The sequence below is a fragment of the Rana temporaria genome, chromosome 3 (assembly GCF_905171775.1).
Source record: "Rana temporaria chromosome 3, aRanTem1.1, whole genome shotgun sequence".
Classification (NCBI taxonomy): domain Eukaryota; kingdom Metazoa; phylum Chordata; class Amphibia; order Anura; family Ranidae; genus Rana; species Rana temporaria.
Genome location: NC_053491.1, coordinates 142,976,795 through 142,992,307, shown reverse-complemented (window position 1 = coordinate 142,992,307; position 15,513 = coordinate 142,976,795). Strand labels below are relative to the sequence as shown.

Below are 15,513 nucleotides of genomic sequence, written 5' to 3'. Positions count from 1 at the left end.
CGGGAGCGCGCCTAATTTAAATGGGACTCGCCCATTTGAATAGGAACGCCTTGCGCCGGACGGATTTAAGTTACAGCGCCGCAAAATTCCAGGTAAGTGCTTTGTGGATCGGCACCTAACTTGGGAATTTTGCGGCGGAGTAACTTAAATCAGAAAAGTTACGTTGCGCCGCGGCTTTGTGGATAACCCCCTAGGTCTTCTGTTGACCATACCTACTTAGAGTAAAATCAAATGATCGCCGCCATTACTAGTAAAAAATATTTAAATATAAATGCGATAAATCTATCCCATAGTTTGTAGTCGATTGTCAGGGACTGCAGACATGGTACAAGAGATGGTCAGAGACTGCAGACATGGTACAAGAGATGGTCAGAGACTGCAGACATGGTACAAGAGATGGTCAGAGACTGCAGACGTGGTACAAGAGATGGTCAGAGACTGCAGACATGGTACAAGAGATGGTCAGAGACTGCAGACATGGTACAAGAGATGGTCAGAGACTGCAGACGTGGTACAGGAGATGGTCAGAGACTGCAGACGTGGTACAAGAGATGGTCAGAGACTGCAGACATGGTACAAGAAATGGTCAGAGACTGCAGACATGGTACAAGAGATGGTCAGAGACTGCAGACGTGGTACAGGAGATGGTCAGAGACTGCAGACGTGGTACAAGGGATGATCAGAGACTGCAGACGTGGTACAAGAGATGGTCAGAGACTGCAGGCATGGTACAAGGGATGGTCAGAGACTGCAGACATGGTACAAGAGATGGTCAGAGACTGCAGGCATGGTACAAGAGATGGTCAGAGACTGCAGACATGGTACAAGAGATGGTCAGAGACTGCAGACGTGGTACAAGGGATGGTCAGAGACTGCAGACGTGGTACAAGGGATAGTCAAAGTCTGCAGACGTGGTACAAGAGATGGTCAGAGACTGCAGACGTGGTACAGGAGATGATCAGAGACTACAGACGTGGTACAGGAGATGGTCAGAGACTGCAGACATGGTACAGGAGATGGTCAGAGACTGCAGACGTGGTACAAGCAGTGGCGGCCCGTCCATAGAGGGCGCCCGGGCGCCGCCCCCCTCCCCCAATCAGTAAAAAAAAAAAAAAAATCTAAAAAAAAAAAAAAAAAAAAAAATGTTTATTTAAACATGTCCCTTTAAGGAAATTTTTTTTCCAAAAAAGGTACTTAGGTGCACTGTGTCCGAGCGCCGGGCGCTGGACACAGTGTTGTGTGGGTAGCGCCACGTCTGTGCAATCACGGGATTGCAGACGAGGCGCTACATTGGCAAAAAAAAAATGCCTTTGTGGCGTTCTCCATCGCGCCACTTGCTTCAGGCGCGATGGACTGTCTTTCTATGGCTTGGGTGCACACTTTCTGTGTGCACCCGCACGTCTCTGTGCTAGTCCCGACGTCTCAGGAAGAACCGGAAGTGACGTCGGGACTCAGGAGCTGAGTGCGCCTCGAAGCTATCTGCCAGCATGCCTGCAGTAACAGGTATGAACCCCCTCCCTGCCTAATTAAAGTGTGTTTGATGTATGCAAGAGCCAGCAAACGGACCCCTTCCCGCACCCGACCGAACTTCCCCCCCCCCCCCCCCCCCCCCCCGCTTATTCAGATGATTCAGATGTTTTTTTGTCAATGTCAAAAGAGCAGCATTAACGGCACCACCCAAACCAGGCTTGTTAAAAAAAAAAAAAGTATTTAACATTGTTTTTTTTTATTTAATTGGTGGAAATAGCCAAACCATCCCCCCCCCGCTTATTCATTCATTCATTCATTTCTTTTTGGACCTTATCCAATCCCCCCTCCCCTCCGGGCTTGTTAAAATGTTATTTTTTTTTATTTATTTAATTGGTGGAAATAGCGGCAGGAAGGGAACCCATACTCCCCCCCCCCCCCCCCCCCCGCGTATTCAATTGGTTTTTATATTTAATTGGTGGAAATAGCGACTTGGGACTGGAAAGTTGCAGGATAAGTTGGACCTGATCAGAACCGTTCATATCTGTGCAACTTCAAGTCACAGCGACTTCGAAGTAGTCCCTGCATTACTTTTGTCCCACTTTGATGTGACTTGAGGTCCGTAGACCTCCAGAACACACAGGCATTGCTTCAAGTCGCTGCAAAATCGCAGCAAAAAATTGTGGCAGAATCTTGCGACTTTCAGGCTAAAACAGTCTGAAAGTTTGATGCGACTTAAAGCAATGCCTGTGTATTCTGGAGGTCTATGGACCTCAAGTTGCATCAAAGTGCGACCAAAGTAATGCAGGGACTACTTTGAAGTCGCTGTGACTTGAAGTCGCACAGATACGGGGTACGACTTGTCATGCAACGTTGAATTCCCAAGTCGCAGGACAAGTAATGCAGTATGTCTTCAGTCTCTGGTAATCTTGTGCAGTATGTCCACAGTCTCTGATAATTTCGTGCAGTATGTGTGCAGTCTCTGGTCATCTCGTGCAGTATGTCCGCAGTCTCTGGTCATCTCGTGCAGTATGTCCACAGTCTCTGATCATCTCGTGCAGTATGTCCGCAGTCTCTGATAATCTTGTGCAGTATGTCCGCAGTCTCTGGTCATCTCGTGCAGTATGTCCGCAGTCTCTGATCATCTCGTGCAGTATGTCCGCAGTCTCTGATAATCTTGTGCAGTATGTCCGCAGTCTCTGGTCATCTCGTGCAGTATGTCCGCAGTCTCTGATAATCTCGTGCAGTATGTCCGCAGTCTCTGGTAATCTCTTGCAGTATGTCCGCAGTCTCTGGTAATCTCGTGCAGTATGTCTGCAGTCTCTGGTAATCTCGTGCAGTATGTCCGCAGTCTCTGATAATCTCATGCCCATTTAGAGTCCTTCATAACTAACAGTGTAATTTTTTAGTTTGTTTGCGCCAATCTGTAAGCCTGCGCTATATACCATGATTTGTGATGCTGGGGCTATATACTCTGTGCTGTGATGCTGAGCTGTATACTCCTGACAATATGAGTGGAAGCAAGTGGAATACAGGGGACGGAGTGGGTGTATTCTATAGGGGGTGTGGCTTATGAGAAGTGGGAGGGACCAAATGTGGAGGGGCGGGGTCTTGCGCCCCCCCATCCTAAAATGTCACCAGCCGCCACTGGGTACAAGGGATGGTCAGAGACTGCAGACGTGGTACAAGAGATGGTCAGACACTGCAAACGTGGTACAAGGCATGGTCAGAGACTGCAGACATGGTACAGGAGATGGTCAGAGACTGCAGACGTGGTACAGGAGATGGTCAGAGACTGCAGACGTGGTACAGGAGATGGTCAGAGGCTGCAGACGTGGTACAAGAGATGGTCAGAGACTGCAGGCATGGTACAAGGGATGGTCAGAGACTGCAGACGTGGTACAAGGGATGGTCAGAGACTGCAGACGTGGTACAAGGGATGGTCAGAGACTGCAGACGTGGTACAAGAGATGGTCAGAGACTGCAGGCATGGTACAAGGGATGGTCAGAGACTGCAGACGTGGTATAAGAGATGGTCAGAGACTGCAGGCATGGTACAAGGGATGGTCAGAGACTGCAGACGTGGTATAAGAGATGGTCAGAGACTGCAGGCATGGTACAAGGGATGGTCAGAGACTGCAGACGTGGTATAAGAGATGGTCAGAGACTGCAGGCATGGTACAAGGGATGGTCAGAGACTGCAGACATGGTATAAGAGATGGTCAGAGACTGCAGGCATGGTACAAGGGATGGTCAGAGACTGAACACATGGTACAAGAGATCAATGCAGCCTCATCAGTGCCCACCATTGTAGCCTCACTGTGCATATGAACGCAGCCCCACCTTTGTGTATAAATTCAGTCCCACTTTTGTATATTAATGCAGCCCCACTTTTGTATATCAATGCAGCCCCACTTGTGTCTATGACAGTGCCGGCCCAAGACATTGTGCTGCCTGGGACCAAGAATGAAATGCGCCCCCCCCCCCCCCCAGAAAAAAAATCACGCCAACCAAAAGGCCCCCACATTCATTATTTTATATCATGATAACTAAAGGGGACCCGTCATGGCTCTATACATGTATAAAGGAGTATAAAGAGGACCTGTCATTGCTCTATACATGTATAGGAATATAAAGAGGACCTGTCATGGCTCTATTCATGCATATAGGCGTATAAAAGGACCTGCCATGGCTCTATACATGTATAGGAGTATAAAGAAGGCCTGTCATGGCTCTGTACATGCATATAGGCGTATAAAAGGACCTGCCATGGCTCTATACATGTATCCAGGAGTATAAAGGGACCTGTGAATTGCCGGCGGCCACAATGTCTTTTGCACAAACTAATCAATGTTCGCTAATTGTGGTTTTTTTTTGTACCAAAAATATGTAGAATACATATTGGCCTAAACTGAAGAAAATAGTTTATTTTTCAAAATTTTGGGGATATTTATTATAGCAAAAAGTTAAAAAATATATATATTTATAGCACAAAAAAAAAAAAACGCAGAGGTGATCAAATATCACCAAAAGAAAGCTCTATTTGTGGGGAAAAAAGGACATCAATTTTATTTGGGTAGCGGAGCTGGCGGAACGGGCTGGCGGGCATCAGTATACTTCCCCCCTAAAAGTGCTGTCTGGTACCCATGTTACCACCCGGTCCCATCATAGGGCCGGCCCTGGTCTATAAATGCAGCCCCACTTGTGTCTATGAATGCAGCCCCACTTGTGTCTATGAATGCAGTCCCACTTCTGTAATTGAATGCAGTCCCACTTTTGTATATGAATGCAGCCCCACTTTTGTCTATTAATGCAGCCACACTGTGCATGGCACTCACCATGGCATTGCCTCGATCACACACAGCAGGTATCTCCTCTCCCGACGTGTATCATGGAACAAACAGGACCTGTAGGTCTGTGTTCGGCTCTAGCAAAGTCCCCCCCTAGACGGGCTTGTGTGATAGACAAAACACTGGCCAGTGTCATCAAGCAGGAGAGAGGGGGAGCGCTGCAGTCAGCTACAGCTCAAAGCAGCCTCAGGACAGGCAGCTTACCAGCCCTGGTGATGAGAGAGGGAGAGAGAGCGAGAGACTCGGCAGCGGGAGCTGCAGGCACCGAAAAAGCAGTTTAAAAGCCAATGTGACATTATTGCCTCAGGGGGGGAGCAATTGCCATGTTGCCCCCCCCCCCCGGATCCGCCGTTGCCACAAAGCAGTCTAAAAAAATTGTAAATTTTTTAAAGCCAATGTGGCGTGATTGCCTCGGGGGGGGCAATTGCCCTGTTGCCCCCCCTGGATCCGCCGTTGGCATCCAGCGATGCCACCGCGCTGTGTGAGCGAGCGGGACCTCGCTCGATTCACACAGTGTCCTCCTGTGCCGCCGATCTCCGTTCCCTGCGACGTTACGATGCACGGGAGCGGAGAACGGTGCCAAATTCAAAAATGTAAACAAACACAATACATACAGTATACTGTAATCTTATAGATTACAGTACTGTATGTAAAAAATACACACCCCCCTTGTCCCTAGTAGTCTGCCCAGTGCCCTACATGTACTTTTATATAATAAAAACGGTTCTTTCTTCCTGTAGATTGTCCATAGCAACCAAAAGTGTCCCTTTATGTCAAAAATGGTTTTAGAGCAGCTAGAAAACAGCGATAATAAATTATAATCACTTGCAGAATTGTGCGATAGCGATTTGTGGGGAAATCCGTCATAAAAAAATAAAAGTAATGACAGCAACAATTCTGTAACTGAGCAAATTTCAGTGATTTTGAGTTGATTACATTATTGAATAATTGTTATTATAATTATATTATTACTTGTTATAATTATTTATAATTATTTATTATATTATAATTTATAATTTTGTTTTTAAAAAAATGTCATACCCGGGATGCCTACTAGTCTCTTGTTTGGTCAGATTTAAGTGAGTTATTCCTAAAAATTACAGGCCTACAGTGTAAAACGCCAAATTTCCTTGCAAATAATGGTACCGCTTTCAGCACCTTTTTTCTGAAATAATCATACCGCCAGGGAGGTTAAAAGCCCATACTATTTCACCACAAGGGTGTGCATTACATGCGGTTACAGGGCACAGTCCCATTCATTTGTCAAACATGACAAGGGACATCATTTTTTCCCAGGCATGTATACATCCCTGAATGACTAATTGTTCTTCTTTGCGTGGACAGTCAGAGGGTGGTAAAACCATGGCTCAATCACCTGTTTCTACTGCTCCCTGATTTTCCATGTAAACTAGACATTAGAGCGGAAAAGGAGCAAGAAGTAAGTACGTATATGGCACAAAAATATTGTTTTGACATGTTTAGTCTATATTACATGTAATTTTATTGACAACTGGCAGTAAAGAGACAGTGAACAAAAGTTCACTAGCAAAGATCAGATGTAAAATGACTGGTTGCAGGAGAATCATTACTTATTATCCATATAAATTAGAATAATCCTTTACCTGATTTTTTTTTTCTTATTTTTGTGAAAGATGCAACGTGGTTGAAAAGTATTGATGCACAACTATACATTGTAGAGAGTTTGGCCAAATATGTCTATTGTCTAACTGGGGTCGTATTAACCACTTCATTACTGGGCATTTAAACCCCCTTCCTGCCCAGACCAATTTTCAGCTTTCAGCGCTGACGCATTTTGAATGACAATTGCGCGGTCATACAACACTGTACCCAAATTATATTTTTATCATTTTTTCCCCACAAATAGAGATTTCTTTTGGTGGTATTTGATCACCTCTGCGGTTTTTATTTTTTGCGCTATAAACAAAAAAGACAGAAAATTTTAAAAAAAAACACAATATTTTTTACTTTTTGTTATAATAATATCCCAATTAAAACAAAAAAAAAATTCCTCAGTTTAGGCCAATACGTATTCTTCTACATATTTTTGGTAAAAGAAAAAAAAAACGAAATAAGCGTTTATTGATTGGTTTGTGCAAAAGTTATAGCGCCTACAAAATAGGAGATAGATTTATGATTTATTTTTTATTTTTTATTTTTTACTAGTAATGGCGGCGATCTGCGATTTTTGTCAGGCCTGGGATATTGCGGCAGACACATCAGACACTTGACACTATTTTGGAACCATTTACATTTATACAGCGAACAGTGCTATAGTAATGCACTGATTACTGTATAAATGTGACTGGCAGGGAAGGGGTTAACACTAGGGGGCGAGGAATTGGTTAAATGTATTCCCTGGGAGTGATTCTTACTGTGGGGGTAGGGGACAGACTGGGGGAGGTCACCCATCTGTGTCCCTATGTACAAGGGGCAAAGCATCGGTCTCCTCTCTCCCTGACAGGACGTGGAGCTCTGTGTTTACACACAAAGCTCCACGTTCTTGCTCTGTCACTGCCGATAGCAGGTACCTGGCAGACATCGTGGCCACCAGGCACGCGCATCAGCATCTCAGTGATGCGCCGGGCACAGTTTTTCCCCGCTGCGTGCCTCGGGGAATGCAAATAAAAAGTTAAGAGTTGAGAGCCGCGCTGTGGACGTCTTTCGTCTACAGTGCGGGTCTCAACTGGTTAAGAAATAGCAAATGCACAACTACCCATAGTGACCAGTTTCATTAATAAATATACTGACTCTAGATTGACAGCACCCATCTGTTTGTTCTCTGGTTGCAATGGACTACTACATTATGGAGCTGAGTTACTAAAACTGGAGAGTGCAAAATCTGGTGCAGCTGTGCATAGTAGCCAATCAGCTTCTAACTTGAGCTTGTTCAATTAAGCTTTGACAAAAAAAATGGAAGCTGATTTTTATGATGCACCAGATTTTGCATGCTCTGATTTTAGTACATTTTAGTAAATCAGCTCCATTGCATATAGCTCTCCTCCTTAGTGAAAGAGCTGCATCACAAGTGTATTAAAGGGGCTTCCAGTCTAAACTAAAATTTTGACCCCATACTTCAAAACCTTTATGTATTAACTCAAAAGCATGCCCATCTTGTGTATCCCTCTAGTAAACCTAAATGGGGGCCCTAACCCATTGGTTACATTTATTCAGGTACAGTTCCACCCTTTCAGATACAATAATGTTTGGGTCACCATAACCTGTTTCTCCTGCAGGCAAGATCCAATATCACAGTACCTGGTCCTGATAATTTAGGGAGGGTCCCACAGTATTCAAGTTAGCTAAGGTTGGAAAATGTCTCAAAAAAAAAATCACACACATATATATATATATATACACACATTTCTAAGCTGCTTAACCTTACACTGACACTGTTTATTTGTAGACAGCATACCTGTATACCAATGCCAAGGAAAGAGTGGAAGCAAGCCTAAGAAGCCACAGAACGTTGGTAAGGCTTTTCGTATTCAATTTTTGTTGGTGGAAAATCAAAATGTGCTTAGTGGGATTTAAACTTTTCTCCAACATATTTTTACGGCACTAAGGATCTGAACTAGTATAGGGATAGAGGCTTTTCACTTTGAAACGTGCATGTTTACAAAAGGAATGTTCACTTTGAAAAAATTGTGTTTTCATTTTCTAATTTCAATTAGGAAAGCACACCAGCCTATATTCGAGTATATATGATCAAGGTTTTTTCATTCCAGTGTATCGTTACCATCCCTCATTCAGATCAGTACTGAAGATTATGTAGATAATAGATATGGACTGTATTGAATTTCACAGTTTTATCAAAGCATGGCCAATTTATGTCTAGCAGCTCCAAATGACTCATATTGGCACTAAGCTTGCATTTGCTGCTTATTATGCAAATTTTCTTTTTTTTACACTGATATTTATTTTAAATCACCGACTATAATCAGACTGCACTTACAGTGAAATATAAATAGCACACTAAACAAAAGAAGGCAAATTATGATTAAAGTATCCTGTTATTAATGGTGTAAAACTAGTAATTTATTTGAAATTCAAATAATTTTCTGCAAGAAGTAATAGACTTCACTTGGCACCAACGCTGCATAAATTTGTAAAGAAGCATGAATTTATTTGAAATACATATTAATGGAGAAAAAATTTGGCATGGAGTAATTTGACTTCCCTGAGTTTTAATAAATGAAAGTGGATGTAAACCCTCCATACACCCAGTGAAGTGAACAGCCTCAGATGATACACAGAGATTAACCAAATATCCCTACATAGGTTTATGGGCCCGGATTCAGAGAGATCGGCGCATCTTTAGATAGGCGTAGCGCATCTACGTGAAGTGAACAGCCTCAGATGATACACAGAGATTAACCAAATATCCCTACATAGGTTTATGGGCCCGGATTCAGAGAGATCGGCGCATCTTTAGATAGGCGTAGCGCATCTCATATGCGCTACGCCGGCGTAACATTGAGAGGCAAGCTGAGTATTCACAAAGCACTTGCTCCCATATTTACGGCGGCATAACGTAAATGGGCCGGCGTAAGCCCGCGTAATTCAAAGTAGCAAGACAGTGGCCGTGTTGTATTATAATGAAGCGTGACCCCATGTAAATGCATGGCCGAACGAACGGCGCATGCGCGCGCATGCTCAGAATCACGTCTAATTTACTCCCTAAGATACGCCGGGTCCGTTCATGCGACGTGAACGTAACCTACGCCCAGCCCCATTCACGTACGACTTACGTAAACAACGTAAAATACGACGCTGTTCCCGTGCCCATACCTTAACATGACTTACCCCTGCTTTATGAGGGGTAAGCTTACGCCGGACGTACACCTTACGTAAACGGCGTAGCTTACTGCGACGGGCACAAGTACGTTCGTGAATTGGCATATCTAGCTCATTTACATATTCGACGCGTAAATCAACAGAAGCGCCCCTAGCGGCCAGCGTAAATATTCACCCAAGATACGACGGTGTAGGAGACTTACGTCGGTCGTATCTTGCCAAAATTCAGGCATATCTGCTTTTCTGAATAAGCGTATAGATACGATGGCGCACATTTTGACTTACGACGGCGTATCTGGAGATACGTCGTAAGTCCTTTCTGAATCCGGGGCAATATGTATATCTGCTGTCTTCACATTTATATACAGTTTAGAAAGTTGAGATCATGTTAGGAAATTGTCTCTTCCTGGTTAACACAGAGTGTGCTGTTTGGGCATACAGCCAAGATAGCCAACATTGCTGATTGGAGGAAAGGCACACACCCCCTCTCATCATAGGCAGAGACTCTCAGAGCTGTTTTGTAATAGGAGCTGCTCTCTGCTAATCTATTTTAGCAACCTCCTTTGACAAAAGATTCAGGCTGCTTTTGTCTAAAAAGTAAAAAAACATGTCAGGAGTTCTCAGGCTGATAACAGAGGAATCGTTCAGAAGAGAGCTATAAGACTTAGCTCATTGAAAGGAGATAACAAAATACTGCAGATATATGTGCCCAGCTCAAATTTCATGAATCGGGTTTACATCCACTTTAAGAACTAAAATTCTAACTTTCTTCAAACTCAGAGAACAGCCCATGCTTTAACCTGAGAAATGAACTTGATTTATCAGATAAGCTCCATGAATGAGAAAAAATATATACAATGCATTAACATCCTTTTTTTTTTCTTTCCAGATGCTACTATTAACCCAGAAGAAATAGAAAAGATAGCTAATGAGGTCCTTGCAATAAAGTTGCCAGCCGCACCATATGATTTAATCAATATACTGAACAAGATTAAAAAAATGTGCGATGAATACCAACAAAACAAGAAAAAACTTCAAAAGCAGCTGGAGGATGTAAAGAAACTTACACAGCAAGCAAACAATGCAAGGTATAATCAAGTATTTTAAATTTGGAAGTGATGGTACTGCAAAGCAGGAAATTGCAATGCTCCACATCACCAGTGTTAATTTTTCAGCAAATTTAGATTTAGTTTTAGTCTTATGCTGTGTACAGACGATCGGGCATTCCGACAACAAATGTTTGATGGGAGCTTGTTATCAGAAATTTAGACCATGTGTATGCTCCATCGGACATTTTCTGTCGGAATTTCCGGCAAAACAAATTTGAGAGCTTGTTCTTAAATTTTCTGACAACAAAATCCGTTCTCGTAAATTCCGATCCTGTGTAGACAATTCCGACGCACAAAATTCCACGCATGCTCTGAATCAAGGACGAGATGGAAGCGCTCGGTCTGGTAAAACTAGCGTTTGTAATGGAGATAGCACATTTGTCACGCTGTAATGGACTGAAAAGCATGAGGCTGAAAAGTGCGAATTATCTCTCACCAAACTTCTACTAACACGACTGTTATTGAACTTCCCTTTTCTAGAGCCGTTGTATGTGTTGTACGTCACTGCGTTCTTGATGTTTGGAATTTCCGACAACATTTGTGTTACCAATATCCGTCGGAAAAGAATCCACGGTTTTGTTGTCGGAAAGTCCGAACGTCTGTACACGGCATTAGTCTTAGGCCTGAAATAGCATTTTAGTTTTAGCCTCATTTAAGTCTTCTGCAGTTGTTTTCGTTTTAGTCATATTTAGTCGACTAAATCTGCAGTACATTTTATTCTACTAAAATCTCCAGTAGATTTTAGTCTACTAAAATCATTTTAGTCGACTAAAACTCATTTTAATCATCTAAAATGTAATGTGTATAGTTAAATTGTAATGCAGTATTTAAGCATTTCTCTACAATTTCCAAACTCATTATATACTGCTGGAGTGAAAAATCGAAATATGTTATCATTTATGGTATTGGGGTATGAACATGCACTACAGACTAGTGTTAATTTTGCAGTCAAATTTCAATTTCGTTTTAGTCTTATGCCGCGTACACACAATCATTTTTTGGCTTGTAAAAAAACAATGTTTTTCAGCCTCTAGAAAAAACAAAGTTTTTTCCAACTTCATCATTAAAACGACGTTGCCCACAAACGATTGTTAAAAAAAATGCTCTAGCAAAGCGCGGTGACGTACAACACGTACGACGGCACTATAAAGGGGAAGTTCCCTTCTGATGACGCCACCCTTTGGGCTGCTTTAGCTGATTCCGTGTTAGTAAAAGACGATTTGCGCTTTTCTGTCTGTTATAGCGTGATGAATGTGCTTACTCCATTACGAACGGTAGTTTTACCAGAACGAGCGCTCCCGTCTCATAACTTGCTTCTGAGCATGCACAGGTTTTTAACGTAGTTTTAGCCCACACACGATCATTTTTATAACCCGAAAAACGACATTGTTTATAACGTTGTTAAAAAATGCAGCATGTTCGAATTTTTTTTTGTCGTTTTTCAGAACCCGAAAAATGATGTGAAGCCCACACACGATCATTTTAAATGAAATGTTTTAAAAACGTCCTTTTTTACATGGAAAATTGGAAAGAAACTGCGCTAAGAAACTAAACAAACAAGAAAGAAAGAAAGAAAAACTGCAATGAAATCACAGTCTATTGAATCCGAGAGCTACGATTACCGTGTAAACAATAGATACAAAAAATAAACAGTGAGAAAAATATAAATCGCGCTACCTCTAAACCGTGTGAAACAAATGTTTGAATCACAAAACACACAAAACTATGTGATATATATTGATATAAATCATAAACTATGTGGTATATGATGGTATATATAAATCACTAATATACCAAAAAAACAAGAGAGGTTGATAGCCACTAGAGGGCACTATATAGCACTCTCAAGTCCCTCAATAACAGTGAAACAGTGATAATATTGATAATGAACATCAAAAAAATTTGAATCAGATCATTAGATCAATAAATATTAACCAAATAAAAATATATATAGACATATAAATAAAACAAATATTGTAGCAATAAAGTCCATAAATGTTTAACACATGAAATGCTAGACACCCGTGCTCTGTGCCAAGTTCCAAAATCAGTTGAAAACGTGTCCAAAGCAAAGTGATGTATCCTCCACCAAACTATAGATTGGCTCCTTACCAAATCGCCATGATCCCTTATGACAGGGGATCATGAACAGCATATAATAGGTAGTCACTCCCAGTCTTGTAGTTCAGACAGATACGATCCTGGAAGAAGTAATATTTTACGAAATGGACGTAGGGCGGAGCGGCGCGCTGTCGTCACCCAAGAGCTCCAAACATTCCCCCAGTGGACGGGTGTCTGGGAATTTGTGTACCGGCCGGCACATCAGATTCGAGGCATTTTTTACTGTATGTTTGTAAGTACAATACAACTTTAAATAAAAAAATGTTACTCATTTAAAACGCTATGTGGAGCTGTTATTGTTTTTACATGGTGGGCATTGATGTTGATGAAGTTTAATCACTTGTGGATGAGACCCAATGTTAAGGATTGTATCTGTCTGAACTGCAAGACTGGGAGTGACTACCTATTATATGCTGTTCATGATCCCCTGTCATAAGGGATCATGGCGATTTGGTAAGGAGCCAATCTATAGTTTGGTGGAGGATACATCACTTTGCTTTGGACACGTTTTCAACTGATTTTGGAACTTGGCACAGAGCATGGGTGTCTGGCATTTCATGTGTTAAACAATTATGGACTTTATTGCTAAAATATTTGTTTTATTTATGTCTATATATATATTTGTATGTGGTTAATATTTATTGATCTAATGATATGATCCACATTTTTTTGATGTTAAATAATCAATATTATCACTGTTTCACTGTTATTGAGGGACTTGAGAGTGCTATATAGGGCCCTCTAGTGGCTTTCAACCTCTCTTGTTTTTTTGGTATATTAGTGATTAATATATACCATCATATACCACATAGTTTATGATTTATATCAATATATATCACATAGTTTTGTGTGTTTTGTGATTCAAACATTTGTTTCACACGGTTTAGAGGTAGCGCGATTTATATTTTTCACATCGTTTTTTACATGCCGAAAAATGATCGGCATAAGTCTTTTGACTAAAATGGCATTTTAGTTTCAGTCCCATTTTAGTCTTTTGACTAAAATGTCATTTTAGTTTTAGTCATCTCAATTGTTTAGTTTTAGTCGTATTTTAGTTGACTAAAAAGGTATTAATGGGGAGTTCCAGCCTTTTTTTTATGTTTATTAAAAGTCAGCAGCTACAAAAAGTGTAGCTGCTGGCTTTTAATAAACATACACTTACCTGTTCCACGGTCCAGCGACGTGCCGCTGGGAGCTTCATTCCGGTCCCCCCTTCATTGCCACTGTGGGCATCCGGCGGTGACAGCTTTCGGCTTCATGGCCGGGCACTCACTGCGCATGCGCGAACAGCGCAGCGCTCCCTAAGTGGACAGGCGATCGCCTGTGACCTGTCACGTGTCCCAGGTGATCGCCTACAGGGAGGGGCCACTAAAAGGCAATGTGACGTATCGCCTTAGTGGTCCACTAAAAGGCAATGTGACGTATCGCCTTAGTGGTCCCTGGGCGGAAGGAGGAAGTGGGACTGGAAGTCCTACTCCTACTGAAGCCGCCACTCCCCCCTCAAGAAAATTACATGCCAAATGTGGCATGTAAGGGGGCGAAGAGTGGATTAAGCGGAAGTTCCACTTTAGGGTGGAACTCCGCTTTAAGTTAGTTGACTAAAATGTTTTAGTCTGTCTTATTTGACAAAATTAACACTGCACATCACACAGTAATGCCTCACCCAGTGCAAAGTGTTAGAGAAGTGCAAAGTGTTAGAGAAAATAGTGAGGTGTGCTGCACTGGGGTGCATTGGGTCAGGTATGTTTTTTGGTAAGCTGAAGATTTGTTTGTATGAAATGAGTGGGCAGAGCCAAGACAATGCAAGGCATATACCAAGGGGCAAATGAGTCCTAAATATATGCATAGCTGTCCCATTCAGCAACCAACCCAGAACTTGGGACTTATAGAGACAATTTTGTTCAAGAGATGCATGAATATTATTACTCGTTGGCACTTTAGTGAAGACTGGGTGTGCTTTAAATGTTTCCTGTAGGATCTCTTTTATTTATAATGACTTTTTAAATGACATGTATGTTTTTACATTTTTATTTCAATTCTATATATTTTATTTTTTTATAGAAAAGCAGTCGATAACCTTCCCAGTACATATGAGATCACAAATAATTTAAATCAAGCTGAAAATATACAGAAAAAAACAAGCTCCGTGCTGAACAATGTAAACAAGAACATTAAGGACATCAGAAACAGACTTTCACAGGTACTGTAAATGAAATAACAGCATTAAGATGACTCCAAGTTTTGTAAAATACAGAGTAGATCTCTCCTATCAGCAGCCACGTTCCTGCCTGTCAGCAGCTTGTGGAAGGTAATAGGAAAGGAACTCCTTGTCACACAGAAGCACTCCACATGCTTCTGTGTGTTAGCGCAAGGCACCCGGGGGGGGGGGGGACATTTGGGGCCCACATTTGCTGGTGGGTGCCCTGGGTCCTGGGGCCACAACTGCCCACATTGCTGCCCTCACATTTGGGGATGCCAGAGGTGTTTTTCCCCGCCTGTCAGGACTGGAACATGGATCTGGTAAAGTGCTGTGAAACTCCTCGGCTCCATGCTACAGTTGCTGCACTGGGAGCTGTCAGCAGTACTGTGCTTAAAAAAGTACAGAATACATATTTATCTGCATTTGTGAGAGAGTTGGGGGGGCATTAGTA

General features: G+C 42.2%; 1 protein-coding gene across 2 annotated transcripts in view; it reads left to right on the top strand.

Moving 5' to 3' along the window:
• Positions 1-15,513, top strand: part of LOC120931786 (laminin subunit beta-4-like) — a 180,550-nt gene that overhangs the window by 144,008 nt on the left and 21,029 nt on the right. For both annotated transcript variants that reach the window (XM_040343551.1, XM_040343552.1), the window contains 3 exons: positions 8,242-8,307; positions 10,522-10,720; positions 14,924-15,062. In XM_040343551.1, coding sequence (XP_040199485.1) covers positions 8,242-8,307; positions 10,522-10,720; positions 14,924-15,062 — 404 coding nt within the window. The remainder of the gene's footprint in view (positions 1-8,241; positions 8,308-10,521; positions 10,721-14,923; positions 15,063-15,513) is intronic.